The 18420-nt window shown below is 38.4% G+C and overlaps 1 protein-coding gene across 2 annotated transcripts in view; it reads left to right on the forward strand.

Annotated features, from left to right (window-relative positions):
* CMYA5 (cardiomyopathy associated 5) overlaps window positions 1-18420 on the forward strand; it is an 85661-nt gene that overhangs the window by 47858 nt on the left and 19383 nt on the right. The window contains exons 4-9 of one of the 2 annotated variants that reach the window (XM_031447265.2): window positions 877-1110; window positions 2741-2763; window positions 7040-7158; window positions 11754-11903; window positions 14385-14531; window positions 15646-15793. In XM_031447265.2, coding sequence (XP_031303125.2) covers window positions 877-1110; window positions 2741-2763; window positions 7040-7158; window positions 11754-11903; window positions 14385-14531; window positions 15646-15793 — 821 coding nt within the window. Of the gene's footprint in view, window positions 1-876; window positions 1111-2740; window positions 2764-7039; window positions 7159-11753; window positions 11904-14384; window positions 14532-15645; window positions 15794-18420 lie in introns of those variants that run through there. The other variant, XR_004135313.2, reaches the window with a different exon arrangement.

Below are 18420 nucleotides of genomic sequence, written 5' to 3' on the forward strand. Positions count from 1 at the left end.
GTTCCATGCCCAGGACAGATGAATGTCTCTCATGGTACCAGCTGTCTCTGATGAGTTCCTGCTGGCCTCTGCTCCCTCTGCAGTGAAGGAAGCAGGTAGCAATGCTCCATCCATACAGACACAGCCCAGGCATCCTTACTTATCAATCACAACTGGCAGCGGGCCCCTGCAGAAGGCTGTTAGACTGCTTCCCCACCACTAGGGTGACTCCATATCCTACTTTGCTTGTGAGAGTCTGTTTAACTCCTGTAGAAGATAAGTTAACAACTGCTGATTATTTTTAGTGTCATTCCCCAGCCCCACCAAAGTGTTCCTTTTACACAGTAAATAATATGATCACCTTATCACTAGTCCTCTCTTGAGGACAGCTAAGCATCTAAGTTTGTCCATGTGGGCAATAAAGTTTCTCTTGCTCTGGGGGAAGCTGCCCCTTCCCTGCAGATCACTTATGAAGGAAGCACCCTGTCCATTATCCTGGCTGTTCCCTCCCTTGCTCTGTGATTTTAGTGAGGTGTGAAAATGGCATTAAACCCTCTCTACTACCTGATGGTCATGGATCTTCATTCATCATCATGACACTTTCACATTTTATGTGGTAATGCGGGTGGGCAAGACTGCCGTACAAATTTTTGTGCATGTGTTTCATTAACGAAATCCTTCTTGATAGTCAACTTATAGTGAATTTTACTGCAAAGCTAGCTATGGTAAAGGGAGTTGGTGGGCTGGGCATTTAGACTGCATGTAATCTGTGGTTCTTTTAGGATGCCAGAGGTTAATTCTCTAAAAGGTATTTCTCTTAAACACACACACTTTTTGTTTCATTAAGAAGTGGGTTTTTTTGCTTGTTTTTTCTTGGTTGGTTGGGGTTTTTTTTAGGAAAACTGTAGTAAAAATGAGAAAAAGCTAGAAGAACAGAATGAGGAAATGATGAAGAAGGTTTTAGCACAATATGACGAGAAAGCCCAGAGCTTTGAAGAAGTGAAAAAAAAGAAGATGGAGTTCCTGCACGACCAGATGGTCCACTTTCTGCAGAGCATGGATACTGCCAAGGACACCCTGGAGACCATCGTGAGGGAAGCCGAGGAGCTTGACGAGACCGTTTTCCTGACTGTAAGCACCACTTAAAACACACCAAGTCACCTTAAACCCACTCTGGCCCAAATCTTCCTTAAAAAATTCATCTTATAATATTCCCTAAGATCACATCTATCTCTGCGTAGAGTTTCTATAATTCTGATTTCAAAAAACCATTAGGGCATATCTCATGCTATTGGCAGCAACTAAAGGCCCAGCAAATCCTTAAAGCCATAATACCCAGATCCAGCTGAAGGATACAGAGAAGCCAGGCCACAGCATCACCTGCCCATTCTGTCACAGTGGATTGGTCACCTTCTAAGAGGGAGGGAGAGCAGCCTGAAAACTTTATTCATACCATGCTCCCTCTGAGTGGCCTGATCTCCAGAGCCTGTCCCTTCCACTCCACTCCCTAATCTGAAATGACCTCTCAGAGGGACCATTCACTCAGCCTCACCAAGTGGAGAGTAACATTCACATTCAGCTTGCAGAAGGATGACGTGATATGATACCTCTCTCGGGTGACGTGTTGGTTTTTTTACAAGAGTCTTCCTAGGGACCAGATTCCTTAAATCAAACAAGTACCTTGAGGACAGAGATTCCCTTGGATGCTCCTCAGATGGCACACAGAAGCAGCTCTTTGCTTTTCTAATCCCCTAGAACCGTCCCTAGAATACTGGATCTCCAGGAAGCCAGGATTAACCAGGAGTAATGGAGATGTTTTCCCTGAGGGCAATTCCAAATCTAATTGTCAAACCAGAGGAAAACACTGTTCTATGTTAAGTGGTAACCTCCCTTTCCAAGCCCCTCAGTCCTCCTAGCCCTCAAATAAAGTCTGTAGAGAGAGCAAGGCAAGATGGGGCAATGTTAGGTTTTTGATTTGCCTTTAGGGATGCCTCCATTCAGGGGCAGTTTGGGTGAGGTGGGCATGGCATCCTCAAAGGAGGATGAAAATCATTCTGTTGTTTATGCTTAACTAAGGCGAGGCTTTAATATTTTAAAACTAGGCACCTTATGTGAAGTATAACATTAATGAAGTGCTTTGTGTTACCTAAAAACCTTACCTTTGTCTGATAAGAATGTTTTCTTCTCTCTAGAATAAGTTGCAAAAAAGAAAACATTTTTTCCCTGATTCTAAGAATAATATATATCCATTTTAGAAAATTTGTAACATACAGAAAAGCGTAGAGAAGGTATCACCCAGAGATAACTACTGATTATATTTTTGCTGTATCTCTCACATTGAACAATTTTAAGTTATTTTTCTTGCTTCAGAGAATTCTATTCTGGAAGCTAAGGCATTTTTTAATGAATAAAGCAGCAGAGCATAAGCAACTTGTTTCTGGCCTGGTTGAGGATAGAGAGCAGAGCAGAACCGGAAACTGAAGCCACCATCCCAGACTCCCCGGCCCCCACCCCTTCTGAGCACTAATTTCTTTGCTGCCTGAGCTGAAGCCCCCAAAGAGAAACAGCCTTAGGGGTAGCTGAGGAGTCATGAGTTTAGAACATATATAATCTTAACCGTCTAGGTTGGTTTTTCTTTTTTTTTTTTTTTTGCTAATTAGTCTCTCTCTCTCTCTCTTTCTCTCTCTCTCTCTCCCTCCCTCTCTCTCCCTCTCTCCCTCTCTCCCTCTTTCTCTCATTCTCTCTCTCAATCCCCCATAAGTCGTTTGAGGAAATCAATGAAAGGTATATAAAACATGGCACAATGTAGTGGTGACTGAGAATAGCATGACTGTATGCTTTATTTTTAATATTTTCATGCTTTATAGAAAATGAGCTGCTGGTTAAAAAAAATACATACATTTAGTGAGCTACTGGATTTGCACTTTTAGACACAGTGCTTTTAAAAACTAAATGACAGCTTTGAAAGAAAATTGCATGTGCTTTAGTTAAATAGCAATTACCATAATGTAGATTTTTAACTGCTTCCTTGAGATGTGTTCTGTATTTCCAACCCAATCTAGACCAGACCATCTTTCCTGTCACTGCATACAGAACATTTGTGGATACTTAGACTTATTGGTTAAATATGAGTATTTGAAAGACTCATTCATGTCTGCCTTGAGTAATTTGATAACTTATGTAATCTTAATGGAATGTTCTCTCATTATCTCTTCAAAAGACAGGTATGCATTTATCCTCTCTTTCTGCTCAGTACACCCAAATGAATCTTCCTCTTTTGATTTTGTTTTGTTTTTGTTGTTTTTCACACTCAGTCTAAGAGAAAGTCTTCATTCATTTAAAAGGCAAAACATTCAACAAGAAATTGGGAAATGTTGTCTATAAAAACACATAACAGCAGACCTATGTTTATCTTCTGGAGCATCTGATAGTGAAATGCTCCTTCTGATCTGATCTGGTTCCCTTCTGCCCTTGAGGTCTTTCCTACTGATTGAGCCTGATTTTTTTTAAAATCATTTTTACCGCTTTAATGTAAGTTGCTAAAATTGTAAATATTATCTTCAGTTTATTTCATTCAATGCCAAATTGTGAAATAGCATAAAGTAAAATCAGAGATTTGTATTAAAATATAGAAAAATGGATTTACATTAGAAACCTGATTTTTTTTTTGTAGGTAGTGAAAATTGCACAGATGAATCCTGTTTACCTTTAAAAAAAATCTGTTCAACAGAATATTGCCAATAGGCTTTAAGAAAATAATTTGTATATTAATATTGGCTTTGATCAATAAGGATTTTATTACAGTGACTCTGTTATAAATAGAATTACCTAGGGAGCTTTAAAAAACGCTGATGCCTGAATCTGACATCCTGAGATTCTAGTTTAATTGGTGTGGGGTGTGGCCAGGGCATTTTTTAAGCTTGCTAGGTGATTTTAATGTGCAGGCAGGGTTGAGTACTTCTGGTTTATAACAACCTGTCCCCTGGCCCGGTGGTGCCCCCAGTTGGTCGCACCTGAAGTACCTGTGCCATTTATTAAACCAAAGCCCCACCCTAGATCTGCTACATGAGAATCCAGGATGGGACCAGGCAACTGCATGTTTACCAGTTCTCACACAGGAGTCAGAGGCACACCTGGCAGGTCTGGAAACTGATACCCAGGCCTTGCTCTTAGTTTTCTTTATGTTTTAAAAAAATTCAACATTTCTTCTAAGTACTATTGATGTTTATCTCACCACAAAAGTATATGGATAAATAGTGCCATTCCATATGCACGAGACAGTGTAGAGGCATATTTGCTTATTTATTATATTTTTATCCACTCGTGGAAGATACTGATTGGCAGGAAAATTTGGTGAATGAAAATTTGCAAATGTGTTTACCCTTAAAAATGCTATAGTTTCAGATTTTTGCTTTTCTAAACATTAGAATATTAACTTGCTAATATGAATTGGCATCCATTTAATTCTAAATACCATTTCCTTGGTTTTGTACTTGAACTTGTTCATCTGCATGTCATTTTAATTAATTTTTAATTAATTATCCAATTAGCAATGAATTAATCTTTGCTTAAGCTGCATGTTGCCTAAAGGAGAGTACACTTGGGATAACTTTATTTTTCTGTAAAGAAAAAGGACAACAAAATTCAGGATTTGGCGAAGAAATACGAGCAATTAAAGAAAATCCTGTTAAACATGCACACATTTGATGAAGCCTGATTTTTTTCATTAAAAAGAAGTCTTTTATGTCCTCAAGACAATTTCTGCCTCCAAGTCTCAGTGTTCTTGGTGTTCCTTTCTATGAGAGGTGCTAATTACCTACGTTTTTTTCCTTGCCGCTTTTTCTCCCTCCCATCATATTATATCTCTAAAGGCAGTGCTTGTATATTAAATGATTTTTCTTGACACTGAAAATGCTTAAATTAAAGAATGCTGTCAAGCATATTTAGACTCAAAATTTGCATATTTTGAAAAACATATTTGCTTAGAAAATGCTGTTCTGTTAAGAGGATGCATTTTTCCCCCTCTGTTTTGTTCTTTTGTGTTATAATAATGAAGAAGAGAGTCACAATCATTGTGGAACTTATTCATAAAAAGATGTCCACTTGCCCCTACACACGCTGATGTTAAAGTTGAGCAGGTCAGGGCATAAAGGAAAACTCAAACATATCACGTGTTCTGTCTACAGCCAGAGCTTCTGTGCTACAAAAAGTCCTCCATTTAGTCAGTGACAAGTATTGAGAGGGCTTAAAATGTGCACTAATGACCCCTGTGTGTCCATTTTGAGTCTATTTTTCCACCCTCTGCACCCCCAAAGCTTTAATTAGGGCTCCTGTTGTCTTCCCTCACCTATAGCATCCTGGAGTCCTCCCAACCGACCTCACTACCTCTGTAGACTACTGGCTCTCATCCTCACCCAGACTTGTGCCAGGGCATTCTTTTTTAAGCTTCCCTTGTGTAAACAATTCTGTGGCTCTCCCTGCCTTAAGAAATAAAATGTAAACTCTTGGCAGGCTCTTCTCAGTCAAGCCAAAAATCACCTTTCTATTTCATCTCTGTCTCCATTTCCCAGTTCTCAAGGAGGCCCACTGTCCCCTCTGGCCCTTGAGTGTGTCATACTCTTTCACAACTCTGTGACTTTGTTCATGCTGTTTTTCTCTCTGCAACACCCATACTCTTCTTTTCTTCCCAGGAAACTCCTACTCATTCTTTAAGACTCAGCCTCAATGTCCCTTCCTCTTCGAAGCCCCTACTGGAACCATCTCTCCCAAATCAGATGATTAGTGAATTTTATTATTCCTAGCACAAGTAAATATTTAAAGACACTCTTTAAATATTTCAGTTATATTTTATAGTCTTTCTCCCTCACAGTGATAAAAAAAATTTCCCAGACCTAAGATCCTGACATTTTTCACCCAAATAAAACCTTGTCCTCTTATTCATTCAAAATATATTTATTAAAAGCCTACTATGTGCCAATACAGTAGTGAACCCAGCAAAGTCCTTTTTTTTTTTGCATGTAGATTATGTTCAGGTAAAATAGACAGACCAAAACAAATAGGTTGTGATAAGTTTGAGGAAAAAATTGCAACAGAGTAAAGAATAGAGGGGAACCACATTGCTGTGTTAGTACCATACAGCTTCTCTGAGGAGCTGATGTTTGAAGAGAGACCTAAATTAAGTAAAGAAGGGTCTATGTAAGTATCCAGGAGAAGAAAATTCCAACAGCAGATGCATAGGCTTAGGGGTGGGTCTGTACTGCCCAAGTCGAAAAGTCCATGATTACAGAGCCAATGGAGCTCTGAGTGGTTGACTTATGGCTGGAAGATTCCAGTCCTCTGTGAGCGAAGTGCACAGAGGAGAGCTCCTAACCAAATTTTAGGCTCTTCATGCTAAAGATAAATGCTTTTGTGATCTCTCCTTCCCCCTTTCCGTCTTCAGATTCAATCTGGTTTTTTAAGTCCAGGTTTTACCTGGATACCAATGCTAAGAGTTAATGTTTATTGGCATCCCTCCCAAGAGGGTCTTGAGTATCAAAAGCTATTCATTTATGTACTGTGGCTTGTTTAGTCTTTTAAGAATGGATAGACTTTATCCTCCTTCACTGCTGTATCCTCAGTACCCAGAACAGTATTTGGCACATAGTAGGTGAACTTATTTTCTAACAGCTAAATGTATAATAGTGAGGGTTGAAAACAGCGAAGACGTCACACAGTGATTTGCAGAACCTTTATATTTTTAGGAAATAAAAATGATCATTAAAATGTAATCATTTTTAGGACTAACTTTATAGATGCAAAATTAAGGCTGTATAATTCGAGGGAATTGATTCAGATTTAAGGATCTAGGAATGGAGTTTCTCATATTACCAGTTGCACTAAAGAAGCCTAAGAATAGACTTTAGACATATATATCCAGATTTTGAAACAAATTTGAAACTTTTTGGATACATTGCCTCACAAAAACTACCAGCACCACCACCTTCATTTTGAACAATGTTTTAGCTTTCATTTTGTATGTTAATAATTTCTTGACTTATATAGACGTATTTTCCCTCGATAGGTTGCTTTCTGCAATGGAGAGCACTGCTTCTCTAGAGAAAATGCCTGCTGCGTTTTCACTTTTTGAACATTATGATGACAGCTCAGCAAGAAGTGACCAGATGTTAAAACAAGTGGCTGGTAGGAACTTTAATATATTAATTGCCTTAATGAGATTTGGCAGTTTTTCCTTCTTTGTTTTGTAAAGTTTCTGAATGTAAGGAGCTATAACTGGAAAAAGAAAAATCTCAGTTGTAAGAATTGAAAGCTAGAAAGCTAGATTCTGAAATAAAGAGTGAGACTAGTATACCATTTCAGTTATAAACTGCATCTCCATTTGAAGATTTATGACTGTGCTGGGATATTGAGGAGGTGGGAGGAAGTAGCAATAGAATCAAAGGGTCTCCTCTTTTTTTCCTTTTAAAATAGGATTTTTCTCTCTCTGTCTTCTAGAGATTATTTGCTTCATGCCAGCAGCTAGGTATAGAAGGAAAAAGAAATAAAATATTTTCATATGTGTTGAACAGATTTTTCCTTATGAGTGTTTTTTCCCCTCTTCAGTTGAGCTCTTTTTCCTTTTTTCAAACTAAACAGATTAACTTAGAGAACTAACAGCGCAGCATCATGCTCTGTGGCCAGGAGCCTCCTACTCAGCTGTCAAAAGCATCCTGCCGGCTCTTCAAAATATTTTTTAATGTGCTATTTTAACAAACAAGACAATGAGATTCATTTAGATTTTTTCAAAGCTGCTGTATTTCAGTGAAGTAACCAAGTAATACTGTAAAATGTACTGAGATGCTCTCCTTAAAAGATGCTTTAGTCTTTCAAAGCCACCTTAAAGACAACTTCCGTTTTTAAATTGACAACTGTCATTCTTATAGGAAGTTTTAATTTAGTAACTAGTAAAAGCTACTGTTCTTTAAAAATACAAAAAAAAAAAAAAAAAAAGCAAAACAAAAAAACCCCCCAGACCCCACCAATCCTACATAAAATGAAAAATTCAGTCACTTATCCTAATGGATTTTCTCTAGAAATGTCTCAGAACAAAAGGGTATTTTCTTGTAATGTCTTTAAGAAGCATTTAAATAGAGAAGTGAATGCAAACCAGGAACTTCTGATTAACAGAGTAGCTTTTTTGCTTTTAAGGGATTTATTATATGCTGTTGTTCATTTGGAAGGGTATTCTTTTGAGTATCTGATAGACAATGAGAGGACATTTTATATATTTAGAGGTCGCAGAGTTAAACTGTCACAAAGTGTTAATGATTCATTCATAAACAGTGTGTGTGGCAGCCCCAATAGTTCCAGGCCACTATGGGGGGACGGATCTCTGAGGTATAAATGCCATGCATTGTGCATCTGCTTCACAGAATTGGAGCCCAGGGGTGTTGACTTGCTGCTAAATATTTCTTGTTCATTTTGCAACCAGTGACACCTGTCAGAGATAAAGTTCTCACCTGGTACCTGAAAAGTTAATCTGATCACTCTGTAAATAAACAGATATAATAAGGAAAGGATGTGAGTTTTCTAGTGAGAAACACAGCAACCCCCAGCAGTTCTTCCATGCTTGCGTGATGCCAGGCACGATAGAGACTGTTACCTAATTAGACTGTCATCTAATCCCACAACTGCAGGAGGTAGGTTCTGTTGTTATCCCCATCTGCCAGGTGAGGAAAGAGAGGGAGCAGAGTAATCTCTCTCAAATTGCCCTACATACACAGCTATTTGGGGTGCGTGCGGCAGGAGGAGTCTGGCTTCAGTCTTTGCATGCTACACTAGAGGTGAGGTACATCGCTGTGGAAGGAAGGATGACATCCATGGTCACTAATCCCTTGATTCTGGATCCTGAGAACTTTTTAGAAAACTGTGGTAAAATATGCATACCATAAAATTTACCACTCTAACCATTGTGAAGCCGCCATCCTTGTACAACTATCACCACTAATCCATCTCCAGAATTCTTTTCATCTTGCATAACTGAAACTCCGTATCTATTAAATAACAACTCCTCATTCCTTCCACCCCCAGCCTTTGGTAACTACCATTCTACTTTCTGTCTCTATGAATTTAACTACTCTAGGTACCTCCTACAAGTGGAATCGTGCAGTATTTGTCTTTTCGTGACTGACTGGCTTATCTCACTTAGCATAATGTCCTCAAGGTTCACCTGTGTTGTAGCATGTGTCAGACCTTCCTTAGTAAAGCTGGATAATATTCCATTGTATGGCTGTACCATTTTGCTTATCCATTCACCCACTGATGTGCTTTGGGTTCCTTTCACCTTTTGGCTACTGCGAATAAAGCTGCTCTCCTGAGAGCTCTTTTGAAAGCTAGGTTGAGTGGGAATCTGTGTCCCGCCACAGGTACTGAAGAGCAAGTTGATCTAATGCTTAGCTCGCTGAGCATGAGAGCTCTTTATGGGCACGCTCTGTCAGGCAGAGGGAATCCATGGGTGATTCCTCTACCCAATCCCTTAGCCTCTGGCAAGGAAGGCTTACAGTCATTTTCTGTTTATTGGCATTACTCCTACTCAAGTTTATTACCACAGAAGTGTAAATAGCGTTGTTAACGTGTAAAATCAGGGCCTCTGATGTTCTTCTGTCACACAGGAATTGTAAATCTAGCTGCTGTTAATAGATTACATCTATGGAATATTCATACTCCGTTTTTAATTTTAGAATACTCTGAAAAATAAAAGTGGCTCTTGTTTTTGAAAAAAGATGTTTTAATTTTAATGTTTTGGGGGGAAGGAGTCTATTTGATACAAAATTATTTCTAGCCTGCATGCTTTGCTTAATTCCCTGCAACTGCTTCTTCCTTAAAATTTGTTGATTTGGGGGGGGGGTCAATTAATGATTTTAAGTTATGTTACCTGAGAGAGAGAGATTCTTGAAATGATGTTACCATTTTTTTTTAAAGCAGATATAGCTCAATGTATAATTCATAGAGAAAAAAGGAGCATTTTTGTTGTTCGTGCCTCAAAGAGTTCTCCAACACTGCTTCAAAGATGATTGACAATAGTCAGTCTGCTTGGCTCTTCAGTAAACCTGGGCCATGTGAAAACTTACTGAACTACATTTATCTGGATGGACTCCTTTAGAATGTGACAGTGATTTCCTGCTGGGAAGACAAACAGAAAAGTCAAAGATAGTATACGAGTCTCTGAACCATTCTCAGTCCTGGGGGAGGTGCTCTAACAGGCAGTCTTCCTGCCTTATGATGCAGTCTGCTAAGCATCTCCTCCCTCTGCAGTCCCTCTGTGATTTACCAGATGTTGCACCCATAGTTCAACTCCCATTTCAGGGGCTTCCACCTTCCTCCCTCCATTTTCTGTGCTCCTACAAAGGCCAGTTTGCTTTCTGAATATTAACACTGACTATGTGCCAGAGACTTTGCTGAACACTTAATATACATTCTCTTGCTTCTCACAACAGCCCTGGGAGGAAATGATATTATTATTGTTGTTTTCCCATTTCAAAGATGGGGGAACTGAGGGTGGGATAACACAGTGGGGGATCTAGCCACCCTAGGCCAGCCTCTCTGCTCCAGAGTCCGTGAACTTGACCACTTATCCTGCTTCTCATTTTTCATAACTGTGTATTTCCTCATCTCTTTATCTCTTTATTGAATCTCAGTGTGTCTCTTTTTGCTCCTTTCTTTAGATCCATTTGTTTCTTCTGATTTCCACTTTCCTATTGAATTAACCTTTGTCTTCTTCCCCTTCAGTGTTGACTTTTAATAATGTAATCTCATAAAGTTTGGCCTAGATTATCCAGCAAGCTCATCTCTCAGGAAATTGTTGACTGGAAGATAATAGCCACAGAAATAAATTTAAAAACAGGACATCATTTCAACTATGGGAATAACCTTTTCCTCTAATTTGTAAAATATGTTTAATGCTTTTAAATCTCAAAAATTTTGGAGGAGAATTGCATAGGAGCTAGATTTATGGTGTCATATATACCATTAGTGTTCAATACGCACAATTGTAAATTTAAAAAATCTCTAGTAAAACACTTGAGAATATTGTTGTCTTTAAAAATCAGTGGATTTATAATGCCTTTAAAATTCAGAACAAATCTTATATATTAATCAGTTAGTAGAGTACTTTCCCCTATGTAATTTATACATTCTGTTTAAAAAAATACATAGGTATAGTTATGTTGGAAAGAGAAAATGGGATAGTAGTTTCAGATAGTGTATTTTGATATTTTATTCACGAAAGTCTTTTTCAGCTTGATGATATAGCAACTATAGCTAAAAGGGTTTCATTTGTCTCTATTTCAGTATAGAGTCTATACTGATGTAGAAGGATACAACATTGGTTATCTATCAATGCATACTAAAATTTTTGTTTAGAAGGAAAACCAAATCATTTGATGTATCCTCTAACCTGTGTGAGTTTATTGTTCTAAATAGAGGACTACAGAAGAATATTATCAAGTGATCCCATCTGGAGGTCCATAGTTGTTTATTTCCATGTATATTATGCGCATTATGTATATATGCAGAGAAAACATTTTTGAGGGATACACAGTCGACTGTAACAGTGGTTGCCTACAAGAAATAGCCCTGGGGCTGGGGGTATTGGGAACAAGGTGTCCCTCCCAGTTTTACTCCATGCAATTCTGTATTGTTTGCATAATTTTCAAAAAGCACAAGTGACTTTTGCAAAAAAGAAAAGAAATCAATCAATAAAACAGCATTAGTTATAATAAATCTTGCTTATATTCCAGTTCCACAGCCTCCTAGATTAGAGCCTCAGGAACCAAATTCTGCTACTAGCACAACAATTGCAGTTTACTGGAGCATGAACAAGGAAGATGTCATTGACTCATTCCAGGTTTACTGCATGGAGGAGCCACAAGATGACCAAGAAGTAAACGGTAGGATTGCCAACACAAATATGGATGCATATGTACATTTCTACATCTTAATGTGTAGTATTTAAACATATAGATATTCTGATTCTTCCCACAAAGCATTTTAGCCACTTATAAAAAAACAACAACAAACCAACAATTATATAATGAAATAGCATATAAGCAAAATTTGGAAATCAAGATCAAGGAAAACAAAAATGCATAAATATCATCCTAATGGTCAACATGAATACTGTCATTGAAATTCAGATTTGGCTTGGAGCTGTCAGGATGACAGGAGCAATTAAGTGATTCTCATTTTTAGAAGGGAGCTAATATACCAAAATTTCAAAAACAAAGTTTCAATCAGAACTGAAGTCTAAAAGACAAGTATAAAGTGTACCTCTTTGTAGAGGAGAAATGAGCTGTATACAGGACAGTGTCCTCTACGGTAATTTTAAGGCAAATGCAGCAATGGATGCCATGGTTGGCATTTTCTCAGATTCACCTTTGATAAAAGCTATGAACAAACTATAAAGGTACATTCAGAGTTCATACTTCTCAAGGCATGAGAAGACTTTATGGTATGGTGTTCTGGTGTCCCAAATAACACAAAGATAGAGGTGAATGTGTTTAGGAGGCTAAATGGATGGCACGTCTTATAGTTGAGCCTCAGTAAACATCTCTCTACATGTTCACTAGGACCTCTGATAGGACCTAGAAGCCAGGCAGTCTGAGGTTGTACTTTCTGATAAAACAGCTGGGACTGCTGGCATTCTGTGTTGCTTGTTGAAGACAAATGCATATATTTTGGAAACCAGATGAGCATGTGACAGGATTGACATGCCATAGGAACCCAATGTGTAACAAGGAATGAATTATAATGTATTTCACTGTTACCAATAGTTAAGTCTTTTGAGGGGTCATGTGATACCTATTTAAATTGGAAAAAAGTGAGAAAGTAACCATTGGCGTATTGTAAATTTGGCTAAGTTTGTCTATAAGAACTCCTATCTTATTGGGGACCTATTATCATATACCTGTCACAACACAAGGAAAGTGGTATTATCCTCATTTGCAAATGAGAAAACTGATGTGAGGTTAAGTAATTTGCCCAAGGCCACGCAATGTACATGTGACTGGGGCAGATTTTAAATATAGATCCTTCAGACTCCAAAGCTTATGTTTTAATTTGCTTGACTCTGTATTTATTTTGTTATACCACACTTCACCTCCTTGTATATCCAATTGTATCATGGAACTTCATGGCTCTCCAACATTCCTCTTAACAACTGTTTATTTCCTGGAGTACTTTTTTTAAGTGCTTCACTTCCGCCTTTCATCCCTCAAACACTTACCTGTCCTTGTCTCTTTCATTCAATGCCTTGAACTCTGCTGATGCCAGTTAGTAAATCTGATGATCTAGACTGTGACACCATGCTGTGTGTAATAGGACTCCGGTTAACATATGTTATGTCTATTGTTAAAAGGAGTACCAGGGTAGCAGGACTTAGCCTAAAAGGGTGATTCCATTGAAAACTTCAGTCACAGTTTCTAGGCTCTGCGGGAAATGTTTTTCAGTTAATGTCTTTATGACATTATTTAAACCAAACTTTTTGTCCAGGAAGTATAGCTCATTGGGAAAGAGAGATAAAATTGAAAGAACATGCTGTGTTGAAGATCTCCTAAATTTACTTTTAAAGGAAGCAATCTGATTTCTTAACTGGAGGGGTTCTGAAGATGTGACATCCTAGAGTAATAAGAGAGGATAACTGGAATTACCATAGGCTAATTTAGAAAAGAAAATTGTTCTTTTAAAAGGAGAGAAAATTTCAGTAAGAATAATCAAATTGGCCCAAGGGAGCAGTTATTTAGAATGTTATTGAGTAATATTTACTACTAAAATATTGAAAGTAAAATAACAAGTAATTTTAGGAAATGTCTTGGCTGAACAAAGTTATTTCTTAGAATAGTTTATGACCTATCAAAAGTGTTTAAGTACTTCTATAAATTATGGAAATCTCTATTTCAAAGAATTATGGAATTTATGAGAAGGAACCAGAATTTGAAACTCTGAAAATCCTACTGAATACTAAAATGGTTTACTAATCTGTAAAGATGTTTTATAATATCATAAGTTGTCCTCATTTTATTACACACTTTCCTGAAATATTGGCATTGCTTCTTAAGAATTTTCTTGAGAATGTAGTACTGATATTTAAGCTAATATAAACTATGCAATTTTAGTATTTGCTATTGAAATAAATTAACTGTGATATATGAAGCTTAGAATCTGAAGTAATACTAAGTCATTCTGAATATCTCTCTTCAGAATGCCTTTGCTTTCTTAAGTATTCTGAAGTGCTCCTGTCACTTAGTGATAGCTGTAAGTCTGTCATTTTGGGTTTCCCACTGAAAAAAGTCATAGACAAGTTTTTGCAATAACTGTAACTTACAGTAAACTTAGGAAGATACCCTTGAGTTTACAGTTGTGTTTTATGCTAGACTTGGTGGAAGAATACAGAGTGACAGTGAAGGAAAGCTACTGCATTTTTGAAGATTTAGAACCTGACCGATGCTATCAAGTGTGGGTAATGGCTGTGAATTTCACTGGATGTAGCCTGCCCAGCGAAAGGGCAATTTTTAGAACAGGTAAGGAGATGTTAAGGGGGTATTAGGAGGCAATACTCAATTTTTCACCGACTATTTATTAAGATCAATGAATAAGCATTTGTTAAGCACCTATTGCATGCTGGGTGGTGTGCAGTGCTAAGTCTACAACAATGAATGACTGGGTTCCTGTTCTCAAAAAGCTCATATTCAAGTAGGGGAAATACTGAAGAGAAGACTATTAAAAATTGGGGTAAGAACTGTGATTCAGTTATGCATAGGTTATTATGAGAACACTCCAGAGGGGTGCCTGAGACAGGTGGGGGTAGGGGCAGGATCAGAAATGCCTCCTGAGAACTGATGTCTGAACGAAATTCTTTGAAGGATTGGTAGGAAGTAACGTGTTAAAGGAGTGCATTCCACTTCAAGAAGACACATGTGCACAGGCATCAAGGTAAGAGAGTGTGGAGGTGCAGGACATAACAAGAATTTTGGTATTATTTTTTGACTTAAAAACAAGGAGAGGAAAGACATGAGGTGAGAAAGGCTAGTACATAGAGTTCATATTTGCTAAGGTAAGAAGCTCAGTCTTCCTCGCATGGGTGTTAGGAGCCCCAGAAAGGCTTTTCAGCGAGGCTGTTCAGCTGGGAATGCATTCCCACAATGGAATCTTTTCACAGGAGCTGAAGCAGGTATAGCATGAGCCAAGTCTGCATTGCCTTTAAGATAATCATAACTATCTTAGGGGAAGAAATTACTATCCCATCATTTTACCCTTTCTTCTTGCCTTTTAAAACAAATATTTATTGAGCACTTATGGAAGGCAAGATCATGGCTAGCTTTTGTGTAAAGGGAGGGGGACAAGAATCTTCATTTTTATTTGCTTGTATATGTGTAAAGAAACTGGTAAGATTTACAGGATGCTAATATTAGAGGTGATTTGGGGATGGGTGAAAACTGGGCAATTTGGAAGGCAGGATGAGAGGGAGACTTTTCACTATATACATTTTTATACCTTTTGGGTTTTCAACCCAGAATGTATTTTTTCATCAAAAATTAAGACAAAATCATGCCCAAGCATCCTTTCTAGCATACCAGGGAAGCAGAACTGGCACCGATTGCTCCATAGTTCACTTGGTTCTTTCTCTCTCTGCAGCGCCCTCCACCCCTGTGATCCATGCGGAGGACTGTACTGTGTGTTGGAACACGGCCACCATCAGATGGCGGCCTGCCAACCCCGAGGCCACTGAGACCTACACTTTGGAGTACTGCAGACAACACTCTCCCGAGGGCGAGGGCCTCAGGTAAGGATCCCTCTCTGTGGGGAGAGCCTGGGGTGCCAAAAACCCAGCTCTGGGCTCTACACTAACCTCTAAGCTTATGCTCACAGAGGGAGAAAATCTTCTTAAAATCCTGCTGAGCTAATTAAGCTGTTGATTTGCAATTCCATCATTATTCATCAATGAACTCCAAATTTGTAATAAAACACATGCTACAATGCAGAATCATAACTCCCTTGTAAGAAAAATGTATGTGAATTTTAATAAGAAAGAACATTCTTTGAGGTATATTTAACTTGAGTCATTAGACAGCATATATGCATATTTTATGTGCTTTTAGTAATTACATCAGAATGGGTAACACCTAACTCAGAAAACTAATAGTGAGCTTGTATGTAATGTAAATTTGAAAGTCTCTGTGATGTATTGGTAATATAAAGGAGCTAATTACATATATATTGTCACAGAGACATGCTTGCCTCTTCAGGAACATGAAGGATCTAGAGACTTTTCCAGGAAAAAAGAAATGTAAAGCTCTCCCACTAAAATTACAAACTTCAAATTTGTCAATAAAGGGCTATATATCCAGGGGGCATTTGGTAAATGTTAATTCCTTTACTGTGGTATTTTCTTAACCTCCAATTTATGGCAATGGGGCAACTTCATGTCCCATGATGAATATTCAGATCATTATTATTAATATTCATATTTTGATAAAGACTTTTTTAAACCAAATTTACTGAGATAAACTGTTTTGGCAGGATATGGAACTTGGAAATAATGGTATGAAATGAGACAGCTTTTTAATAAAGTGTATTATTTAAGCTCTTGATTATCTTCATGATCAATCAACAGCTATTTAGTTATGATGTGAAGTTTCATACGACTGAGCTATAATTATAGTCTCTTTCAAGCATGTGAAGACAGGCTTCACAAAATAATGATCAAAGAAGGAATTAATGTTGAGTGGGGTATGTATGGTTGGGATGTAGGCATTCCAGCAGAAGTGGAAATGTGGTAAATGTACAAGAAACAATGCTCTGTTAAGTGCTGGAAGGCAGGCTTCAATGATTAGCAGGTAGCTGAGAGGTTAACTTAGAGACAGAGAGACGGAGGAAAAGAGATGAAAGGAAGAGGGAGAGGGAGGGGGACTAAGATGGAGATACACAGAGAGAGATTATAACTGGCTTCTGTTGAGCATTTACTCTATGCCAAGTCACAGTCCTAAATGCCTTGTATGCGTGGCCTTGTTAAATCCTCACACAAAGTCTGGGAGAAAACAGACGCTTGGAGAGGCTACTCAGCGAGTGAGTGGCAATCAGGATTCAATCCTTGTTTTGTTTAATTTTGAAGTCCAAGCTGCTAACCGCTATTTAATATCACTTATGGGAGTCGGGGACCTTCTCTATAAAAACCTCTTGATGCTTTGAGAGCATTTTGTCAGGAGTGCCTGAGTCCCAGGCCAGTCTCTCCCATCACTCTCCACCATCAGTGAGGAAAGCCCAGTTCTTTCTGGGGCAAGATCAGACTGTTAAGGGGTGCTCGGTAATGACTCATCCTTGTCGTGGCATCGGTCTCCAGCTGGCATTTGCATGAATAATATCAACACAGCTGGATTCTTAAATCAGCAGAAAGCTGGAAACCCTGAGAGCTAATAGCCGTCTCACTGCAGGAACTGTGATGTCATCTCATAAATGTAGCTACAGGGAGAAGGGAAAGTGGGGATGGACGGGGGAAGGGTATCCTTTGAGGGCCTTCGGCACGCCAGGACCTACACTAAATCTCATCTAAACCTCTCAGCAATTCTAGGAGAGAAGTCATGATCTCCATTAAATGAGACTCAGGCAGGTTAAATAATTCGGCCAAGGTATTAAATGATGGAGTGAGAGTTTGGAGTCAGGATGCAAACTCAGGTTTGTCTTATTCTTTCCACTAGTTCTAAAATGTGTGTCATTACATAGTCTGAGTTAGCATACCTTAACAGCCTGGCAACTGGGAGTTATTGTGTATCTTACCTTCCTTTGTCATGTGAGAAACATCGATGTAAAGAGAGAATGCAATACCATTCAAACTCCCTTTCATTAATGTTGTTCCTTTCTCTCGTCATCCTGGGGCCCTCAAAAAAAGTCTGTTTGATATCAACAATGAACAACGCATTCCAAGCGAATCCTTCATCAAAGCCAGAGAAATCAATGACAGTTTCATTTGTAGGGGAAAAATGGCCATCCACCAATTTCATTAAAACAAAAGTTGAGCTGATTTAAAATATAAGACTTGTCATTAGTTTGTTCCATTTGAGACTTTGCCAGTGGGTTCATTTTTATTTTTCTTGCCAAAGGAGAGCATCTGAGAGTCTGGATAAGGAGAAAGTTGATAGTAGTTATGGAACAATATAAGAATCCTTTGTTATTGAATGGATAGGGTCCAGCAAATTTAGAAGTGAAGAGAAATTCCACATGCAGAGCCTTGTTGATAGTTTGGGGCTGTGTTGGAGACGGAGCTCTTTTCCAATTAAGTGCTAAAAGACCCCTCAGTGCCAGGAGGTAGAATGGTATGTTCAGTCCACAGCCCAGGGATGATTCTAGGCTCTCTGGATCCCTGCTGAATCTCACAATAGATGACTTTTTGAAGCAAGCACAATGTTGCTGGCC

This window comes from Camelus dromedarius, chromosome 3, assembly GCF_036321535.1.
Source record: "Camelus dromedarius isolate mCamDro1 chromosome 3, mCamDro1.pat, whole genome shotgun sequence".
NCBI lineage: Eukaryota > Metazoa > Chordata > Mammalia > Artiodactyla > Camelidae > Camelus > Camelus dromedarius.